General features: G+C 38.8%; 1 protein-coding gene across 3 annotated transcripts in view; it reads right to left on the reverse strand.

Annotated features, from left to right (window-relative positions):
- LOC117223653 (uncharacterized) overlaps nt 1-22,083 on the reverse strand; it is a 697,320-nt gene that overhangs the window by 212,738 nt on the left and 462,499 nt on the right. For all 3 annotated transcript variants that reach the window (XM_076519266.1, XM_076519267.1, XM_076519268.1), the window contains exon 4: nt 17,729-17,925. In XM_076519266.1, the coding sequence (XP_076375381.1) occupies nt 17,729-17,925 (197 nt within the window). The remainder of the gene's footprint in view (nt 1-17,728; nt 17,926-22,083) is intronic.

Raw genomic sequence — 22,083 nt, forward strand, 5'->3', positions numbered from 1 at the left:
GCCGGCCGGCCGGCCGCAGACGTTTCCACCGGCCGGGGAAACGAATTTCGTAATGGCCGACGACTAATTGGGCCCGGCCGCGATTAACGCGCAGGTTTCTCTAACGAAACGGAAGACGGTCGCCTCGCCGAGGCGTCCCGACTACGCTTGTTCTACCGATTTTCGGCAGCGTGGAACGCGCTGCACCCGAGTCATTAGCCGAACACCTGTGTCGGGGACACGGGGAAAGCGTCGGCGACGAATGTGAATCCAATTAAACGGTTCCCTGAACGTGTCGCGATCAATTTCTACAGGACTTGCTGGAATTTGGGAAGTGTGAGAACTTCGGTTCGGTCGGCCGTTGTTGTACGCCGAGACCGTGGATCTTTACGCGCGCGTGGTATGCGCGAGCTTGCGAAACGTAAAAAGACGGACGGTAAAAAGAAGGACGTTTACATATTATTTTTGTAAATTTTAGTCGTGTAGAATAGTTCAATTGAGACTAAACGAATTAGCTATATATCATCGAGCTCGAGCACGGATCTTTGTGCTAAATGAAAATTGTTCGCGCTGATTATGGGATATCGAAGCCGCGTAGATCTTGCTTCGTTTCATAGTTATTTTAATGACTCGAAAACTAGTTCAACGGCATCTTTAAATGCTTCGGATGTTATTGTTTTGTATTTGATCGATTCATTTTTGGTACAAATGCATGTTTTTCTTGTTCTTTATGGGATCGCTCAGTTTTGTTGACGTTTGACTAAAATTTTTATCCCTTTTACAAATGTTTTATTCAAGTATTTAGCGGTATTACTTGTAGTTTAGCTCTTTCGTTCAGCTTTAACTGAATTTTTTATGGGCATGAAATTTACACAATACATCATAACAGCCACAATAAATCATAAATATATTTAAAAGATTATATCTTTTCAACGATTTCAACATCTTTTTATACATTTTCGAACACGAATTTACATTGTACTTTTTCATCTTTTTGGACACCCTGTATTCATCTAACCAAAGTCATATTTGTTAACCCTTCGCACTCGAAGCCATTTTAACTGTAAATCTAAAATAATATTTCCGACTTACAGTATGTCCATTTTGTAGGACAAAGTGCAATTTATGCATACGAAATTGAGTCTCGCGATTCATACAACAGTTACACTTTTAATAATGTTTAAAATTTAAGCTTCGATTATATAAAAATGATCTTAGAACGTAATATGTATTTGATCAATTCATATTTTTTATAAATGCATATTTTCTCCTTCTAGGATCCTTTAGTTTTGTTAATATTTATCTGAGAATTTTATCTCCTTAACAAACGTTTCATTCAAGTATTTAGCGACATTACCTACACTTTAGCTCTTCCGTTTAGTTTCAATCGAATTTTCTATGCGGATAAAATTCACAAAAATAACCCGTTCATGTTTCAAAGATTTTTTACATAAATGCATAAAATCAGTCTATCTGTAACTGCCACAATAAACCATAAATATCATATCAATCTTACATCTTTTCAACGAAGCATTATTACGAATATATTTGCACTTTCTTCATCCAATTGACTCCAGTGTAACACAAATGTCTAGATTTTTGCGTCTACAAGCAGACTGAACAATACTAAGTCCTTGTTTTATATTTGATCAATTCATTTTTTTAATATATGCATATCTTTTTTCCTCCTAGGATTTTATTTTTTTATAATTTTATCCCCTTAACAAATATTTCATTCAAGTATTTAACGGCATTACCTATACTTTAGCTCTTTCTAGTTTAGTTCCAATCGAATTTTCTATGCGGATAAAATTCACATGAATAACCCGTTCACGTTTCAAAGATTTTTTATCTAAATGCATAAAATCAGTCTATATCTATAACTGCCACAATAGACCATAAATATAATATATAAATATAATATATATATATATATATATATATATATATATATATATATATATATATTATATAATTATATATTAATATAATATATAATATAGTAATATATAAATGTCCAGATTTTTGCGTCTACAAGCCGACTCGACAGTGCCGAGTCCATCAATAAATTCGCCATTCTTGAGGCAGCCCCGAGCGTGGAGCCGACGTCTTCCCGAATCTATTTACTGCCACGAGCCCGCTCGTGTCTCCGTCTCCGGGGCCTTCGCGGCGCGGTGCACGGGACCCACGGGCCCGGGTCGCTCTCGGCTTATCGTACTTTCATTCTCCACGGCCTTCCATTGTCCTTATCGTGGCCGCGCAGCCACGTTCCATCGCCGCCAACGGGAATCTCACCCACGGTCACCGCCAGCTAGAATGCGCCCGGAACGAGCTTTTCCCGCGTGAAAACGGTCTCCGTGGGCCGTCCCCGGTGCCCCCGTAATTCCGACATTGCAATCCGGCTGTAATGCCGCGTGTGGACGAGGCGAGCACACGGTTGAAAAACCGCGGCCGGCCACCTGTGTATGCGGCGCGCGCACACCTTGCCGCACGGCAACGATTGCGCTCCGCGACGGTGTGATACTTGAGAAAGAGAAAGGGAGAAAGAGCGGCGGCGTGCGCGAGCGAGACAGAGCGAGCGAGCGAAGAGAGGGAGTGGGGGAAGGCGAACGAGAGGCAGCGGGCGGGGCGGAGAGGGGGAACACGCGCGAATATTCGTGCGGACAGGTAGGTGCACGCCGTGTCGCGGCTCTGTGTGCGGGTATAAATATACGGGAGACAGGAGGCGTGCCTATTTATAACGGTGATATCATCGACGATTACCTACGCTTTCGCGTGGACAATCGTAAATTCTGCCGGCAGAAGGGTGCGGGCCGATTCGAGACTATAGCGAGACTATACCGAGAGTATCCCTCGTCTTCTCTCTCTTTCTCTCTCTTTCTCTCTCTCTCTCTCTCTCTCTCTCTCTCTCTCTCTCTCTCTGTCTTTCTGCTCCCGTCGCCCTCGAATCGGCCGTTTCTCTTCTCGCGCCGCCCCCTCGCTCGCCTCTTTTTCGCTCCAAGCGTCGAACGTTATCCTGGCCCAAGCGTCGAAGTACGTCCGCAGGCCTGTGGTGTGACTCGAAACTTCGAGACGACTTCGATTTCGACTCGGCTCGCCACGGCTCGAGACCGAGTAATTTAAGGTCGATCCGCGACTCGGGCCCGTGTGGGCACGGAATCGATAAAATTCACTCGAACGATGCCTGACCACGCGTTCCACGGGGCCCCGGATTAAACCCTTAACGCGGCGATCTCGGTGCGACGGTCGACCATGCGACGTTTGAGAACGTCCAAGCTTGTTCTGGATATTATCTCAAGCAACGTTGCAGAAATCTGAAAGCTTTAGAAGCTAGATACAATAGTTTTTCTCGTAAATGCGAAATTTTTGACAATTTTGGCTTTCTGAGAATTTCTATGTGCTACTGCTACGCCTATGTGACTTATTGCAAACGTCCAAGCTTGTTCTGGATATTATCTCAAGCAACGCTGCAGAAATCTGCAAGCTCTAGAAGCTAGATACAATAGTTTCTCTCAGATATGCGAATTTTCTGGCAATTTTGGGTTGCCGTGAATTTCTTTGTGCTAGTGCTACGCCTATGTGACTTATTGCAAACGTCCAAGCTTGTTCTGGATATTACCTCAAGCAACGTTGCAGAAATCTGATAGCTCTAGAAGCTAGATAGAATAATTTCTCCCGGAAATGCGAAATTTTTGGCAATTTTGGGTTGCTGTGAATTTCTATGTGCTAGTGCTATGCCTATGTGACCTATTGCAAATGTCCAAGCTTGTTCTGGATATTTTCCTCAAGCAACGTTGCAGAAATCTACAAGCTCTAGAAGCTAGATAGAATAGTTTCTCCCGGAAATGCGAAATTTTTGACAATTTTGGGTTCCTGAGAATTTTTTTGTCCTACTGCTACGCCTATGTGACTTATTGCAAACGTCTAAGCTTGTTCTGGATATTATCTCAAGCAACGTTGCAGAAATCTACAAGCTCTAGAAGCTAGATAGAATACTTTCTCCCGGAAATGCGAAATTTTTGACAATTTTGGGTTCCTGAGAAATTTTTTGTCCTACTGCTACGCCTATGTGACTTATTGCTACGTCGATGCTAAGGTTCGACGGAGTCGGTGAAGCGTGTAATGCGACACGCGACGAGAATTCCCGGAAGACGACACGGAACGGTCTGTTTGGGTGCGAGTGGGAAAAAATTGGAAATAAAAACAGTTCAGTTTTTGCCGACTGCCTTGAGTTTCTATAAAAACGAGTCGCGAGGCTCGAAGAATTTTTAAGGAGAATTTACTGCATTAATAAATAGTACTAATAATACTACATTGATTTCTGTTCTTTATCATTTAAATTATTGCAATTAATGCAACTACATTCTTAAACGCTTTAACGCTAGCCCAAAAAACAGCTGTTTTATATTAGTTTGTAAAAGTAACAATAAGACATTTATTCTGATCTTTAACAAGCATTATTGTAACATTAAATATAATAAATATATTTTAACATTAATAAGAATATTGTAGCATTAAGATAAATAACAGATAAATCTATCTTTACGACATGAATAATCGTAAATTAAAAAATTAGGGACCCGTCATTTTGACGGGTTCCGTAAATCTAGTGTTAATAGTACTAATAATACTATATTAATTACTGTTTTTAATCATTTAATCGGGTTACAATTAATACGATTGAATTTTTGTACGCTTTAAAGATATTTAATATTTTGCATGTTATCTACTCAATATTTTCTATAAATGCATAAAATCTGCAGTTTATCAATAACAGTTCTAGTAACAAATGTCGCTATCAACAGATTTTTCATCCGGACTTCGATCTCGCCACGAGAATGTCTTTTTTTTCTTTTCACAAATCTAAATTATATTATAATAAGAATATTATAATATTATATTATATATAATAATATTAATATTATATATAATGATATTATATTATAATAATAATAATTTAATTGCGTTAAAATCTGCATTGTATGTATATCTGTATATTATAATATATTATTACTAATTTAATTAATAATATATTATAATATATTATTATTATATAATAATAATAATAATAATTTAATTGCGTTAAAATCTGCATTGTATGTATATCTGTATATTATAATATATTATTACTAATTTAATTAATAATATATTATAATATATTATTATTATATAATAATAATAATAATAATTTAATTACGTTAAAATCTGCATTGCATGTATCTGTATATTATAATATATTATTATTATATTATAACAACAATAATAATTTAATTGCGTTAAAATCTGCATTGACTTGAAATTAAAAACAGCTCCATGCAAAGCGCAAGTATATACGTGAAATGAAAAAAAAAATTACGAAGAAATCGACGAAGCCACGTGATCGAATGGCTTCTCCAGAGGCGGTCCATCGAAGGAAGAAAGTTGAGGAATCCGCTCGGTCCGTCGCAAGAAGCAAAGGGGATCCGATAAACTCTATAGAATTGCGATCCGAAGACAGCGCGTTTCGATCCCCGCGGTTTTAACGATCCCGCCGAATCGATCTAGCGGCGTTTACACGCGAGACGCCCGCGATTCGTGGTTCGCGGAGCCGGGGACACGCGGAACAAACGCGCCGCAGGGGACGTCCGCGTCGCCGGCTCGAGCGTATTATACGATCGGCCGTCCTAGCGGCCGATGCGGCCGGCGCTCTGTGGGGCGGACGCACGACAAACGCGGTAAAAAACATGTCTGAGATCATGCGTGTCTAACATACTTCTTAATTTTATACAGTTCGAGCACACATTTCGTTTATTTTTTTTTTAGTCTGTCCTCACGCTACGTCACTTATGCGATTACGTAACACACTGTTTTCACATGCTATCATTATATTTTATTCTTTTTAAATACCAAATCAAATATTCAAATATTTCATTTGAAATATTAAATGTTTATTTGTAGTCCATTAAAGTCTTCAAAATTTTGTGGACGGTTTAGCTGATAATACAGTGGTATAAAAATTCCCTTTTTCTTAAATAATTAATAAATTTGTAGGCGACATTCTTCGTACATTCCCTCTTTTTTTAAATAATTAATAAATTTGTAGGCGACATTCTTCGTACATTCCCTCTTTTTTTAAATAATTAATAAATTTGTAGGCGACATTCTTCGTACATTTCCTTTCTTTAAAATAATTAGTAAATTCACGGTATCATAATTTTGAAACGTTTGTTTTCTTGAAAATTATATTTTGCAAGTATTATTAAGTATTATAAGTATACTGACATTTTAAATAATAGGTGAAGTTTATATAGATAAACACGTTATATTATATTATATTATATTATATTATATTATATTATATTATATTACATTATTAACACGTTATATAATATATTATAATATATAGATAATACACGTTTAAATTAGTATTATTATAATATATCAATGTATTATATTTTATATAGCACAAAACAATATCGACTGAACAGGAAAGTTGCAAGAAACATATGTCTCGCATATGCCGGAGCCAATGTTTACATCTGTAGCCTCCGCAACGGCAGCCGGTAGCAGTCAATGTTTTTCTCACCAGAAAGGTAGAATTTCACTCTTTAAAATTTGATAAAAAAATTAACACCGCGTTCATATTTAAAAAATGAAATGAAAATGTTACACACTCCATTAGGTATAACTCAGAAAATATCAGAGACACGAAAGTTTAATTTTGTACAATTTAAGTACATCCAACACAGATAAACGTGTTTCCATCATTTGTCATTTAATTTGCAAAATAAACGAAGAGCTCGCAATTGACGATTTTAATTCCAGGTGATTTTGAGATTAGCTACTTCAGAGCCACGTAGTCACAATACATAATACACACTACGGCTCGTACGTTTAATTAACCAGTTAGCTGTGGCGCCTCCATTTCAGAGCGCGCACCTACATGTGTCGCGAGAATCAAGCGACGACGAGTATACTCGTCGAACACAATGTAAGTGTCGCTGTTAAAATATTGGATCAAAAAGACGGTTTTATTTGATAAAATTAACAATTTTATTACTAATATTTACTTATTCATTTGACGTTAACATATACCATATACATAATGAACGATAAACCCAGGGATAATCGAATACTTACAAAAGTTAAAAATTCAAATTGCTGCTGTAGAGAGAGCGGTATTTAGCAAAGCAAGGAACAATATATTGGGTTGACAACTAAGTAATTGCCGATTTGTTCAATGAAATAAAAAATTTTTTTTACTTGGAATGAAGATTAATCTGTAATGTATTTTCCATTTTGTTCGATGACCTTTTGCCATCTCTCTGACAACTTGAAAATTCCACGCTCGTAGAAAGTCTGATCCTTTTCGGCCAAAAACTGAGTTAAGCGAGATTTTACAGCGTCGTCATCATTAAAAGTTTTACCACGAAGGGAGTTGTCCAGGGATCGAAATAAGTGGTAATCCGATGGCGCGAGATCAGGACTATATGGTGGGTGTAACATCGATTCCCAACCAATATCCATCAATTTTTGCCGAGTGGACAAAGACGTGTGCGGCCTAGCATTGTCCTGCTGGAAAATGACACCTTTACGATCGACCAATTCTGGTCGCTTTTCCTTGACCGCTGCATTCAATTTGTCCAGTTGCTAATATTCACGGATAATAAAAAATAACATAATAATAATAATAATAATAATAATTTTATAATATAACATTTACGGATATCATAAAAATGGGAGTGAGAGACATCTATAACTGAAATCGGCGATTACTTAGTTGCCAACCCAATATAATGGCACTTTGCACGTCGAACACCAATACCGTGATACTTTTCTAATTTTATTTTTACAACAATGTAAACAACTTCGTGCAGGATCGGCCTGAAAATATTCTGAACATCTTGAAATTTGAGAATACGTTTTTCTTTTCCTTAAAATTACAATTTAAATAGCCGATGGTCGCTACTTCTTACGCGCGACGAGTATACTCGTCGTGACACAGAATACTGCCGTTTCTCCATGACGAGTATACTCGTCGAACACAGCTAACCGGTTGAATTGCCGATAAAAATTTCCCCCGCTACGCAAGCACGCTTTTGTAAAATGACTTTTTTTTACCGCGTTTGGCGCGCGATTGCCCCATAGCGCGCGGCGAGTTCGCGTGCCGCGGGGGACCGCGCGTATGCTCGCTGGTAAAAAGCTATCTGTCCCTCGGTCCCCTTTTGCCCGAGGTGAAATCAATTTTCGGGCAGCCGTTGTCTCGCGCTGGGGATAGCCTTGTTGCGTGCGGCCGCCTCGCGGTCTCCGCGATGAGTTATTGCACGCCCGCCGCTGTATTGTTGTTCCACGGTGTTGCCCGGACCGATGTCCCGACCGATGTTACGTCCTGCTCGCGCCGGTGGTCGGTATAACTTTGTTCGATGCGCGACAGCCACGGTTTCTGTCGTCCTCGGATCGGCAGCACCCGAAATTCGTGTACACATTTTGCCCTCCCCCCTCCCCCCCGCCGGCCCGTATTTATTGCAATCGGTATTCTCGCTGACCGATAAATAAAATTCGCGTCGATTTTATGTTTTATCGCAGGCGGTGTCGACGGTTTTACGACGGCAGTGAGACTAAATTCGTTCAACACTAAATCAACCGACCTGTAATGATGATTAGCGTGCATCGACTCATAACAGTGAAAAGATAGAATTCACTTGGATTTTGTAAAGTTTTAATTATGAGACTTGTTTCAATAATATAATTTATTCTCGAGCATAGAGTGAAAAGATAGAATTCACTTGGATTTTGTAAAGTTTTAATTATAAGACTTGTTTCAATAATATAATTTATTCGATCATAGAGTGAAAAGATAGAATTCACTTGGATTTTGAAAAGTTTTAATTATGAGACTTGTTTCAATAATATAATTTATTCGATCATAGAGTGAAAAGATAGAATTCACTTGGATTTTGTAAAGTTTTAATTATGAGACTTGTTTCAATAATATAATTTATTCGATCATAGAGTGAAAAGATAGAATTCACTTGGATTTTGTAAAGTTTTAATTATGAGACTTGTTTCAATAATATAATTTATTCGATCATAGAGTGAAAAGATAGAATTCACTTGGATTTTGGAAAGTTTTAATTATGAGACTTGTTTCAATAATATAATTTATTCGATCATTTTCCACGAAGAAGTCTCCAAAGTTTCTAGTGTCGTAAAATAAAAAATCGGTCATTTTGACCGCGGTAGGTTTAGTCTTACATCGTTTTCGAGCAGTTTCCGAATCCATTTACATTTTGAATCGCATAAGATTGTTATAAAAATATAAAAACCTATCAGCTATTGAATTAACCCTTTGCACTCGAGCGATGACTCCGAGGCATCTCTGAAAACTCTTACGTCACGTTTCGAAGTCAATATTAAAAAACTGTGGAACGTGTAATTGCTGCATGATGCACGAAACTCAATTCGATATGCATAAAATGCTCCAACAATGATTCATTTAAAATGGAAATATTGCAAGTTGGGAAAACTATATTTTCGATTTGGAGTTAAAATGGCTTCGAGTGCGAAGGGTTAATTCGAGACTATAATAATTTTAGATTACAACGGTATAATCCCTTAAATGTAACGAATAGATTCACCACATGTCAACATAATATTATTGCAAATATAAATTCTCATATGTAAACGTTATTTTAGAACATTCGCTTTTATATATATATATATAGTTCAACGAAAGCGTTTCTCGTTAACTAAAAAATTACTCCGGGGGTAAAGAAGAGAAAAATGGTACGGGATCTTGTTAATTTATTCGTTTTCTTGCGTTTCAAAAATCTGTACCTGCCATAAATGAATAAACATTCGCGGTCTAGTTATTATATTATTATGTGCAATGATTTAATGTAAAAATTACTCCTGAAGTCACGGTAATCGTCAACAAATTTATTCATAATTCCACGAGAGAATTCGTTTTAAATGTCTTAAGAGTCAATTAAAAAGAAAAATTTTCATGCTGGTCAAGATTAATCCTTTTATTAAATTATCAGTAGCCAGTGATTTAATCAGACTGCTGAAAGGCTTGAATTTACATCTAACGATAATAACAGTGGTTGAAAATGGACAGGCTATACCAGGGTCGATAATAAACATACCGGAAATTAAGAGCGACTGGTAGGGCTCTCAAATAGTAAAGAGCACCGCAGTAATGTACACACATAGCAAAAGCGTGCGCCAAATACTGCGTTAATAAATAATATTTGAGAACAGATGATAGCGACAGTGTATCTCGATATTTTTTATCACAGTAACGATTACTTTATCTAAAAATAACGCTAGAATGAATATTTTATTATTAATCACCAAAATATAAATGCCTTTTGAATCTTTCGAAAGTTCCAAAAAACTTTCCGAAAGAAAGTTCCAAAGAACTTTCCAAAAGAAAGTTCCAAAGAACTTTCCAAAAGAAAGTTCCAAAGAACTTTCCAAAAGAAAGGTCCAAAGAAAGAAGTTCCAAAGAACTTTCCAAAAGAAAGATCCAAGTAACTTTCCAAAGAAAGAAGTTCCAAAGAACTTTCCATAAGAAAATTCCAAGTAACTTTCGAAAAGAAAGAAGTTCCAAAGAACTTTCCAAAAGAAAGAAGTTCCAAAGAACTTTCCAAAAGAAAGAAGTTCCAAAGAACATTTCGAAAGAAAGAAGTTCCAAAGAACATTTCGAAAGAAAGAAGTTCCAAAGAACATTTCGAAAGAAAGAAGTTCCAAAGAACTTTCCAAAGAAAGAAGTTCCAAAAAACTTTCCAAAGAAAGAAGTTCCAAATAATATTCCAAAAGAAAGAAGTTTTAAAGAACATTCCAAAGAAAGAAGTTCCAAAGAACTTTCCAAAGAAAGAAGTTCCAAAGAACATTCCGAAAGAAAGTTCCAAAGAACTTTCCAAAAGAAAGGTCCAAAGAAAGAAGTTCCAAAGAACTTTCCAAAAGAAAGATCCAAGTAACTTTCCAAAGAAAGAAGTTCCAAAGAACTTTCCATAAGAAAATTCCAAGTAACTTTCGAAAAGAAAGAAGTTCCAAAGAACTTTCCAAAAGAAAGATCCAAGTAACTTTCCAAAGAAAGAAGTTCTAAAGAACTTTCCATAAGAAAATTCCAATTAACTTTCGAAAAGAAAGAAGTTCCAAAGAACTTTCCAAAAGAAAGAAGTTCCAAAGAACTTTCCAAAAGAAAGAAGTTCCAAAGAACATTTCGAAAGAAAGAAGTTCCAAAGAACTTTCCAAAGAAAGAAGTTCCAAAGAACTTTCCAAAGAAAGAAGTTCCAAATAATATACCAAAAGAAAGAAGTTCCAAAGAACATTCAAAAAGAAAGAAGTTCCAAAGAACATTCAAAAAGAAAGAAGTTCCAAAGAACATTCAAAAAGAAAGAAGTTCCAAAGAATATTCCAAAAGGAAGAAGTTCCAAAGAACTTTCCAAAAGAAAGTAGTTCCAAAGAACTTTCCAAAGAAAGAAGTTCCAAAGAACTTTCCAAAAGAAAGAAGTTCCAAAGAACATTCCAAAGAAAGAAGTTCCAAAGAACATTCCAAAAGAAAGAAGTTCCAAAGAACTTTCCAAAAGAAAGAAGTTCCAAAGAACATTTCGAAAGAAAGAAGTTCCAAAGAACTTTCCAAAGAAAGAAGTTCCAAAGAACATTTCGAAAGAAAGAAGTTCCAAAGAACATTTCGAAAGAAAGAAGTTCCAAAGAACATTCCAAAGAAAGAAGTTCCAAAGAACTTTCCAAAGAAAGAAGTTCCAAAGAACTTTCCAAAGAAAAAAGGTTCCAAAATTTCGCGAACAATGCAGCGTTGAGCACAGAATCCTCGGCGAAGGGATACAGTCGACCAATAGCGAAAAGGGCCTGAGGCCCTGGAAATTCTCAGCGCACCTTGCAACGCGGTCTCGCTCCCTTCCAACGCCCGCCATTACGCTCGCATCGGTCGTGTGTAATCATCTGCTCGTTACTCGCCGCGCATCGGCTCTTGGCTTATCGATTCGGTATTCGGAAATTTCTCCCGTCTCCCTCTCTTCCTCTCGCCCAGCTCCCCGCGTCGGCGAACAGTTTCTGGCGTTTTTTACCCGGCGTGTGTCAAAATCGCGCGGCCGATCGCCGCCTCGTTTCGGTCGCCGGCTCCCTCGATCGCCGATAAAACTGTCCCGCGGAAACGATCGGATCCTGGCCGGATTCGACTGGCCGCTATAAAATCGACCGCGTAAAATTCCGGCCGGGACCGCGTTTTATGCGGCCCGAGATGCCTCGGAGATTTTTAACCCCGGGCGTCTTCTACCGGTGACTGCGCCGAAAAACGCGGGTGGAACCGCGCGTTCCTTTCCGGCGCTCCGAACGACGCCGGGGAAGCGTCCTTTGTTCGAGGCAGGCATGCACCAGTGAAATTATTAACCCTTTACGCTCGAGTGGTGACTCTAAAGGACCACTAAAATAATTTTTACCAAATTTTTGCCAAAATAATTTTTACATTATCAAAGCTTATATATATATATATATATATATATAATATAATAATATATATAAATAATATATTATATATATTATTATTATATTATTATATATTATATAATATTATATATATATATTGTTAAAAGTCTAACTGTTGTACGAGTCACAAAACTCAATTTCATGTGCATGAAATGAACTTTATTATATAAAATGGAAACACTATAAGTCAGAAAAGTTCATTTAGATTTACAATTATAATGGGTTAACCCTTTGCACTCGAAGCTATTTTAACTGTAAATATAAGATTATTTTTCTAACTTATAGTATTTCTATCATACGTGACAAAATGCATTTTATGCGCATGAATTGACTCTTGGGACTCGCGCAATAATTGCACTCTTAGCAATCTTTTAAATCTAAACTTTGTTAATATAACAATCATCTTGAAACGTGATGTAACAAATTTTAACGGTGCCTCAGAGTTACCATTCGAGAGCAAAGGGTTAATTGTCTGGGCCAGATGTAATATACGGTAGCGCCGTGCACAGTCCCCCCTAGTTATGCTGTAGATTTTATAAATTTTGAATAGTTTTTTTAATAGTTAATTTTATGAATTTTTCGCAGGAACGACTAACTCGAAAACGAAACTGTCGAGACATCGGAAGAAATTGCGAATATCTTTGCACCATGTAACTATGTAATTATGTACAACTTATTACAAACAACTTATTACAAGCTAAATCTACTAAATCAAGCTAAATCATTAAAAGCGACTAATGCGCGTTGTTCTGTAAAAATTATAAGACCGAATTTATTTAGACTCTCCACAATTGTTCTCATAACAGTAAATTATGGAGCATATTTTGATTAAATAAACAGCTTTTGAACAGTTATATATCTATATATATATATATATATATATATAAAACTGTGTATCTTTTTTCAAAAGCTGTTTATTTAATCAAAATATGCTACAGAATTTACTGTTATGAGAACAATTGTGGACAATTATGGCACTCGAAGCCATTTTAACTGTAAATATATATATATATATATATATATATATATATATATATATTTAAAAATCCGACATTTCATACGCACCAACCTAATACATATTATTAATTAATAATACATATTATTTTCCCGAATTGAGACTGGATTAACCCTTTGCGCTCGACTGGTGACCACGAGGCACCACTAGAAAACGTTTATATCACATTCCAAAATAATTCTTACATCAAGAAAATTTAGATTTGAAAAATTGTTAAATATATAAACTGTTGTATAAGGCTCAAGACTCAAATTCGCACGCACAAAATGCGCTCTGTCATATAAAATAGGGTCAGAAAAATCATTTTAGATTTACAGTTAAAATGGCTTCGAGTGCAAAGGGTTCATTAAAATTGTCTCGTCGTCGACGACGAGACACCGTCATTTATACCTTGACGTTGCAACAGGCACGGACGAGTAATTACGACTTTCTCTAGAAAGCGCGACAAGGTAAAATCCCATCGAAAGGTAAAAGAGCGCGATTATCGGAGCGCGTTGGCTGCGAATCGGTCGAACGATCTTCCTCCGGTTGTTTTTCCCGGCGGATCGGTCATCTCGCGAGGACCGATGCCCGACGTAAAGAAACAGAACGAAGCTTCCCGTTGCGTCGCGGGCACGTCCACGCCCCCGATAAACGTCGCTCGATCCCGACGTCGACTTCCAGCGCGCACCGAGGAGGAAGTGTCGGTCTTCGACGACCGGAATAATCGATGAAAACGGCTAACGGTCCGCGGCAGCGGCGACGATCGCTTCCGATACCCGTGAGCCTCTGTTATTATGCGTGGTCGCTCGTGCGAAAGCTGCTCCGATGTCCCGTGCAGCTTCGACGTCCCATGCAGCTATCCGCGTTGCGTAATTCAGGAGACCGGTATGCTACGCCATTGCTTTCCCATGCAGCGGCGACGCTGCCCTGTGGTGACATCGATGCTCGAATATACAGTATAATGTCTCTCTAATCGACGCTCAGATTGTCCACGAAAATTGGACAATTTGGGAAGAGGAGATACGATTGTCCGAGCGCTGCATCTAGTTTTTATAATTGTATAACCTAAAATATAACCTTGACAATCGGTAACTATAAAAATGAGTCTCAAGGCTCGAATAATCGAATCTCCTCCTCCCAAATTGTCCATTTTTGTGCGCGATCTGAGTGCGAATTTGGGAGAAATCGCTGTACAGTAATGTCTCCCTTACTGACGTTCGGATTGTCCACTAAAATGGATAATTTCGGAAGAGGAGATACGATTATTCGAGCCTTGCGGCTCGTTTTTATAATTGTGGACGATTTATAACTATAAAAATAAACCGCGAGGCTCGAATAATCGAATCTCCTCCTCCCAAATTGTCCAATTTTGTGCGCGATGTGAGTGCGAATTTGGGAGAAATTGCTGTACAGTAATGTCTCCCTTACTGACGCTCGGATTGTCCGGATAATTTGGGAAGAGGAAATACGATTAATCGAGCCTTGCGGCTCGTTTTTATAATTGTGGACGATTTATAACTATAACAATAAACCGCAAGGCTCGAATAATCATATCTTCTCTTCCTAAATTGTCCATTTTTGTGCGCGATCTGAACGCGAATTTGGGAGAAATCGCTGTACAGTAATGTCTCCCTTACTGACGCTCGGATTGTCCACTAAATTGAATCATTTGGGAAGAGGAGATACGATTATTCGAGCCTTGCGGCTCGTTTTTATAATTGTGGACAATTTATAACTACAAAAATAAACCGCGAGGCTCGAATAATCGTATCTCCTCTTCCCAAATTGTCCATTTTTGTGGATAATCTGAGCGTCAGTAAAGGAGACATTACTGTACTATTTCTTTCGTCGTCGCCGGTGAATCGAGAATCACGTGACAGCGTTCTCAATTTCATCGAATACTTTCACCGTTTGCATTGCATTTCTTTGGTTCTGTCGTAATTAGTCTGCGGATTATATTATTCGTTGATCAATTTATTGTATTAATATCTTTATATAATGAAATGAGTAATTTACTCATTATATTTATATTTGATGTTATTAAGTATTTTTTTTGTATACAATATTATATTAATATTTACGATTATTGATCCAGCTATTAAATTATTAAATTTTCTCGAAAATAAATTAAATTTTTATAAGAAATCGTAATATTAAATGATCGATAATAAAGATTAATAAAGACTCTTTTGTAGGGATTGATCGAGTCAATTTCTTAATCCAAGTACAGTAAATTCTCCCCAATTTTCCCTCAGCTTGGAGAAAAAATATTGACAACTTGGGAAGAGGGAATACGAGCCTTGCGGTTCCTTTTTATAGTTATTGCCTCCAAGCTGAGGAAAAATAATATGTATTATCGGATTTTTAAGCGAATATATAAAACCGCATATCTCTTTTCAAAAGCTGTTTATTTCATCAAAATATGCTCCGCTTGCTTCGATACACTTTTCCCAACGAGATTTTAACGCATCGACGGCTGTCTCAAAGAAAAATTCTGATCTTTAGAATCGATAAACTCTGATATGGAATTTTTCAGTCTGTCTTCGTTTTCATGCCGTTTAGCCCTTGAAAACTGTTCTAAATGTTTAAAAAAAATGAAAGTCGGTTGGCGAAAGATCCGGCGAACAAGCTGGGCGCTGCAAAATTTCATATTTTAATTCACTTCATTTCGCGATTGTTTTGTACGACGTATGCGGCCGAGCGTCGTCGCGGAGAAGTATCGGGCCACGTCGATTAACAAGCGACGGGCGTATAATTTTCAATTTTTCGTGCGTTTCATCGATGCACCGGCAGTGCTTTTCGGCTGCAATTGTCTCCCCGGTTCGAAGGAACGAGCAGCGAATTACTCCGGTCGCATTCGTTTCCACCGATGCTTCCGGAGCATCCTTTTCACAGACGTTTCGAGCCTTCCACGCGGTTCATTTTCCAGGGAAAAATCACCGGACCGAAAATTTTCAAAGCAACGCTGCACTTTTCGATCGTTAACAGTATTCTCCCCGAACGCCTGTTTTATACTGCGTGCAGCTTTCGCAGCATTATTACCAAGTTTATACTCGTATAAAAAAGTTACACGAACATCGGTTGAATTCGTATCCTTACGAAATTCAAAAGAAATAACAAAATGGAACACTTGTGAGAAAATCTTCTTCGTTGAAACGCGACTCTGGCAATGGACGGTACGACTATAATCGAGATTATGCCATAAACAAAAGCATAACGAAATCAGGGAGACAAACGTTCGCAAGTAAATCAAATCCTAGATTTCATATGCATCAATTTAATACAGTAATGTCTCCCTAACTGACGCTCAGATTGTCCACAAAAATAGACAATTTCGGAAGAGGGGATACGATTATTCCAGCCTTGTAGCTCGTTTTCATAGTTATTGAGAATTCGTAACTATAAAAATGAACCGCGAGGTATAATAATCGTATCCCCTCTTCTCAAATTATCCACTTTTGTGGACAATCTGAGCGTTCATTAGAGAGACATTACCATATATACACGCACCCCTCAATTGCTCAAGGAATCGATGCTCGAAACCTGTACACCTGGAGAACAGCATCGCGTTCTCCGTCACAAGCTCGTCGAATCAAGAAATAATGAAAAAGCAGCAAACGCCGTGCCCGTCGCGCCGCTCCAATCGAACGCGCGCTCTGCTCGCCGCTGAACCGAAGAGATCGGCCGCGCCGATTTCGAAACGGAACGGCTGAATCGTTTCCTAGGAAGCCGACTTAATGAAGCTAAAACTCGGCAGCAAGCGTCTCTGCTCGCGGCAGAAGCACCTTCCACGCCGCTTCATTATCCGCTCGCTCGATATACCGGACTCAAGCAAAACCGAGATTCCGGGTGCTCGATCGACACCGAAACGACACAATCTCTCGAATCCCGAAGAGATTCGTACCGTAACGAGGAATGGGGGGAGAGGACGTCGATCTCGCATCGAGCCGTACCGCGAAGGGTACGAAAAACCGGCGCTCGGATCCCAGAAAATCGCGGCTCGCGGGAGAATCGCGCGCGGATCGGTTGACGAAAACACGCGAGAATGTATCCGGCCGGAGGGCCCGAAGGACAAAGAACTCGGATCGGTAGTTGGCAGTTTAAGGGTCGTAAAGCGCGACGACACGGTGCAGAGCGGATCTGAGCGGAGCGGAGCAGAGCAGCGCGGAGCGTCGCGGAGCGGGCGCGGGGCAAAGTGGGTCCGCGCGGTGCGGCGCAGCGCCGCGCAAAAAGGAAGCAATAAAATGTAAATGTACTCACATTCCTTGTTGCGATCCATGGCGTGTTGAAGCGGCGAGTCGTCGACCTCCGCCTTCGGCGGCGACTGATTACCCTCGGCCATCTCCTTGCCGGCCGATCCTGGAGCACCACCCGCGGTCTTCCTTCCTGCCGCCGCGTCCGCCGCTTTGTCCTGCTGCGGCGAGGGCTTCGTGCCTTTCTTACCGTTTCCAGCGTCCCTGCAGGCCCCAAACAGCCGGCAAAACGTTCCCGTTTTGCGAATTAATCTTTCATACGCGTCCCCGCCCGGCCGAGGCCCGCCGCCGGCGGGGACCGGCCGCGGAGCGCAGGCGGGGGCGACGGGGGGTGGGGTGGGGAGGGGGCCGGTGGGAAGAGGACCACGAACCACGGCAAAACGAGTGTCAATCGGTCCCCGGGTCCATCCGGGGGCCCCTCTTTTTGCCGATGATGAAGGAATGACGGATCAATCGACACTCGGCCGACCGCCTCGACGGACGTTTTCATCAGAAAGCGAAAACGATCCACGCTCGATCGGACCCCGATCGCCGCGCCGGCCTTCGACAGTGACTGACCCCTTCTCGATCGCAAGAAACCGACGGCACTCGGGATTTCGAGGCCCATTCGCCGGGGGCTGCGAGACCCGATCGCTAGGCTAAACCCTCGCCGGATCTTCGGCTCGGCTTCTGGCCGGCTGTTTTCGCTGGTTGTCGACGCTGACGCGATCATCGTCGATCGAATGACACCGGTTTCACGGTTTCTGGGTTCATAATTATCGAAGTCGTAAAGACGCTTTTATTAAGAATTGTTCGAATGTACTTCTTTGTTCGGGTAAGCGCTTGTGTGAAAATTGTGGAAAATCTGTATAAATTCTATCTGTGGTAATTTTTATAAGGCAATTTTTATTAGTTGCTTATTATTAGTCGGTTTATTCGGGTAAGCGCTGTTGTAAAAATTGTGGAAAATCTGAATAAATTCTATCTGTGGTAATTTTTATAAGGCAATTTTTATTAGTCGCTTATTATTAGTCGGTTTATTCGAGTAGGCGCTGTTGTCAAAATTGTGGAAAATCTGAATAAATTCTATCTGTGGTAATTCTTATAAGGAAATTTTTATTAGTCGCTTATTATTAGTCGGTTTATTCGGGTAAGCGCTGTTGTCAAAATTGTGGAAAATCTGAATAAATTCTATCTGTGGTAATTCTTATGGGGCAATTTTTATTAGTCGCTTATTATTAGTCGGTTTATTCGGGTAAGCGCTGTTGTGAAAATTGGGAGAAATCTGAATAAATTCTATCTGTGGTAATTTTTATGAGGCAATTTTTATTAGTCGCTTATTATTAGTCGGTTTAGTATTGGAACGTTTTCTGAACTCGTTAATGTCCACGAAAGTCGAACGTAATCGGACAATTGATCTGGCAACGTGCGATTAAAAGTGACAAGATTTATCACAGGAATTTATTTTTCTAATCTGTCTTCGTGAAATTTTTTTATTCGACAGAGATCGTATTTTTTAACGGTTCTTGATATTACAAAAACGTTCCTAGCAAATATTGCTAGATAATAATGGTAATAATAATAATAACTTAATAATTACAATTAAATGTGCAATTCCAAGAAACTAAAATCTAAGCAATATTGCCACGCTTAATTAAAGCAAAGTTCTCCGAGAATAAATATGCTCCAATTCATAATTAGACTCCACTCAAATTGAATGATCGAAATATGCAACAAAGACTCATAATTGAAATATATCTAATTCTTCTGATATATCTGATTGATATTTCAATCATTCGATTTGATTGTAGTTGAATCATGAACCAGAGAATTTATTCTCGGAGAAACTCTGCTTTAATAAAATTGAAACTTAAAAAATTCAAATGTATTTAACCCATTACCTGCCGCAATTCAAAAACCCAAAAAAGAAAAATTAAATTGTACTTTTTATTAGATTCACAACCTGAATATGTTCCCAATATTTTACTTAAAAGTTGCAATTTTTAACAGAAAAGAAATTGGAAAAAGTGTCCCAAAAAATGGGACATTGGCGGATAACGGGATAAATTAACTACGAATATTTTTGTCCGAATATATTTCATTATTTAATTATTTTTATTTGACCTGTCGTTGTTCGAACGAAACGATTCTAAAACCAACGAGAAATACGAGTCAGCCGACGATTGAAACGTAAAACGCGGCAACGTTCTCGCGTTAATCGCGTTCACGTGCGGTTTACATTCCTCTAACCTGCGCGTCGCATCCTACGTCGCGTTCCACGAGTGCGAGAAAAATGCATTTCCATCGTGCGAACGTTGGAGAACGCCGCTGCTTTCCGCGGAAGATTTCAGAGAAAACGGGTCAGCAAAGAACGGCCAATTAAAGTTTATCGGGAAACAGGTAGCCCCGCGAAAGCAATTTCGAAACGGCGAGCAACTTTGTTCCCACCTGCAACCTGTTATCCAGTTCTTTATTAAGCGTTATTTACCGGCCGGAGCGGCGGCGGTGCGCGCGCGCGCGGCCAGCAGCGACTCGCGCGAATCTCGGAAGCCGTATCTCTCCGGCTCGCGTAATTCGCGAGATGATTTACGGCGAGAGATTGCCGGCGATGCTAAACGTCGATACGTTTTATCTCGAGGCATTCCATCGCGCCCCGCGAGAACGATCCCAGGCGACCGGTGATTTCCCTTCGGGACACGAATTTTTTAACGACGGATCCGCGATAATTTATCTAATCGGCGTCTTCTTCGACGCCTCGCGAACGCGGCGAGGAGAGCCGTCGTCGGGGCTGTGTAAGCGCGAACGGAAGAACAAAAAAGAAATAGAGAAAAGACGCGTTTTTTGTACGTGGCGCGAGAAACGGAAACGTTCGGTGGATTCGTCTCGAAACGCGCGAGTGCGAAACGTGTTGGACGACGAATTTTCTTCAACAGTTGGCTGTGTTCGACGAGTATATAGTAATGTCTCCCTTATTGACGCTTAGATTGCGCACGAAAATGGACAATTTGGAAAGAGAAGATACGATTAGTTTGAGTCTTGTGCCTTGTTTTTATAATTACCGATTCTCAACAACTATAAAAGCGAGGCGCAAGGCTCGAATAAAATTCCAAATTGTTCTTCTTCCCAAATTGTTAATTTTTGTGCGCAATCTAAGCGTCAATAAGAGAAATATTACTGTATACTTGTTCTTCTTCCCAAATTATCCATTTTTGTGCGCAATCTAAGCGTCAGTTAGGGAGACATTACTGTACTCGTCGTCGAGAAACGGCGCTAATGTCTCTCTAATTGACGCTCAGATTGTCCACGAAAATGTTCAATTTGGGAAGAGGAGATACGATTGTTCGAGACTTGCGGCTTATTTGTATAGTTACGAATTGTTAACAATTATAAAAACGAGCTGTAAGGCTCGAATAATTGTCCATTTTTGTGCACAATCTGAGCGTCAGTAAGGGAGACATTACTGTATTTCGCGTCACGACGAGCATACTCGCCGCGCGTAAGAAGTAGCGACTGACTATTTAACTTGCAATTTAATTGTAAATAATGTGAATTTAATTTATTTATTAATTCGTTTATTTAATTGTAATTTTAGTAAAAACAAAATCGTATTCTCAAATTTTACCAGACCAGAATAAAACAGATAAAAATTCCCCGAATAACCAATAAAGTAACGAATTTATTTATGTGCGATGGTAACTTTTTTTAGATGTAAAAACAAGAGTCAAAAGCCAACTAATCCAGTTCATTATGTATTATTATTATTAGTAATGATAATTAATCATTATTTATATTATTTATATTTAATATATTATTGGTAATTGTTAATTTTATAAAATAAAACACGCTGCTCCGGAAACGATGTAAAGCAGGGGTGTCAAACTCACGGCCCGAGATGAACATTTTTGATGTCAAGTATCAGGACGTAAACAATAATTTAACTTTATATATGTGTTTATTACAATGTACTAGTCAAAATAAAAATAATTGTTTCTATGAACATTGATTTTTTTTTTGCGGCCCACCTAAAGTTAAGCATTGTTTATTTGGCCCAAGTTAGCTTTTGAGTTTGACACCCCTGATGTAAAGAAAATAATTTCGAAATAAAACACATAATATGTACTATATTGCCTTTCAAATCTCATTTTCTTTACAATATGCTGTTGCATTTATGATACTGCATTTATATTTATATATTATAACACATTATAATATACTTATTATTATTATTATTATTTTATTATTATTATATTATTATATAATATACACTTACTACAATATATTATAATATACTTATAATATATATTATAATAATATAATAAAATAGATTATAAAATGCAGTTATCAAGATTTCGATAGTCGAAATAACCTTATAGTAGATAGTGT

Source organism: Megalopta genalis, chromosome 1 (genome assembly GCF_051020955.1).
Source record: "Megalopta genalis isolate 19385.01 chromosome 1, iyMegGena1_principal, whole genome shotgun sequence".
Classification (NCBI taxonomy): domain Eukaryota; kingdom Metazoa; phylum Arthropoda; class Insecta; order Hymenoptera; family Halictidae; genus Megalopta; species Megalopta genalis.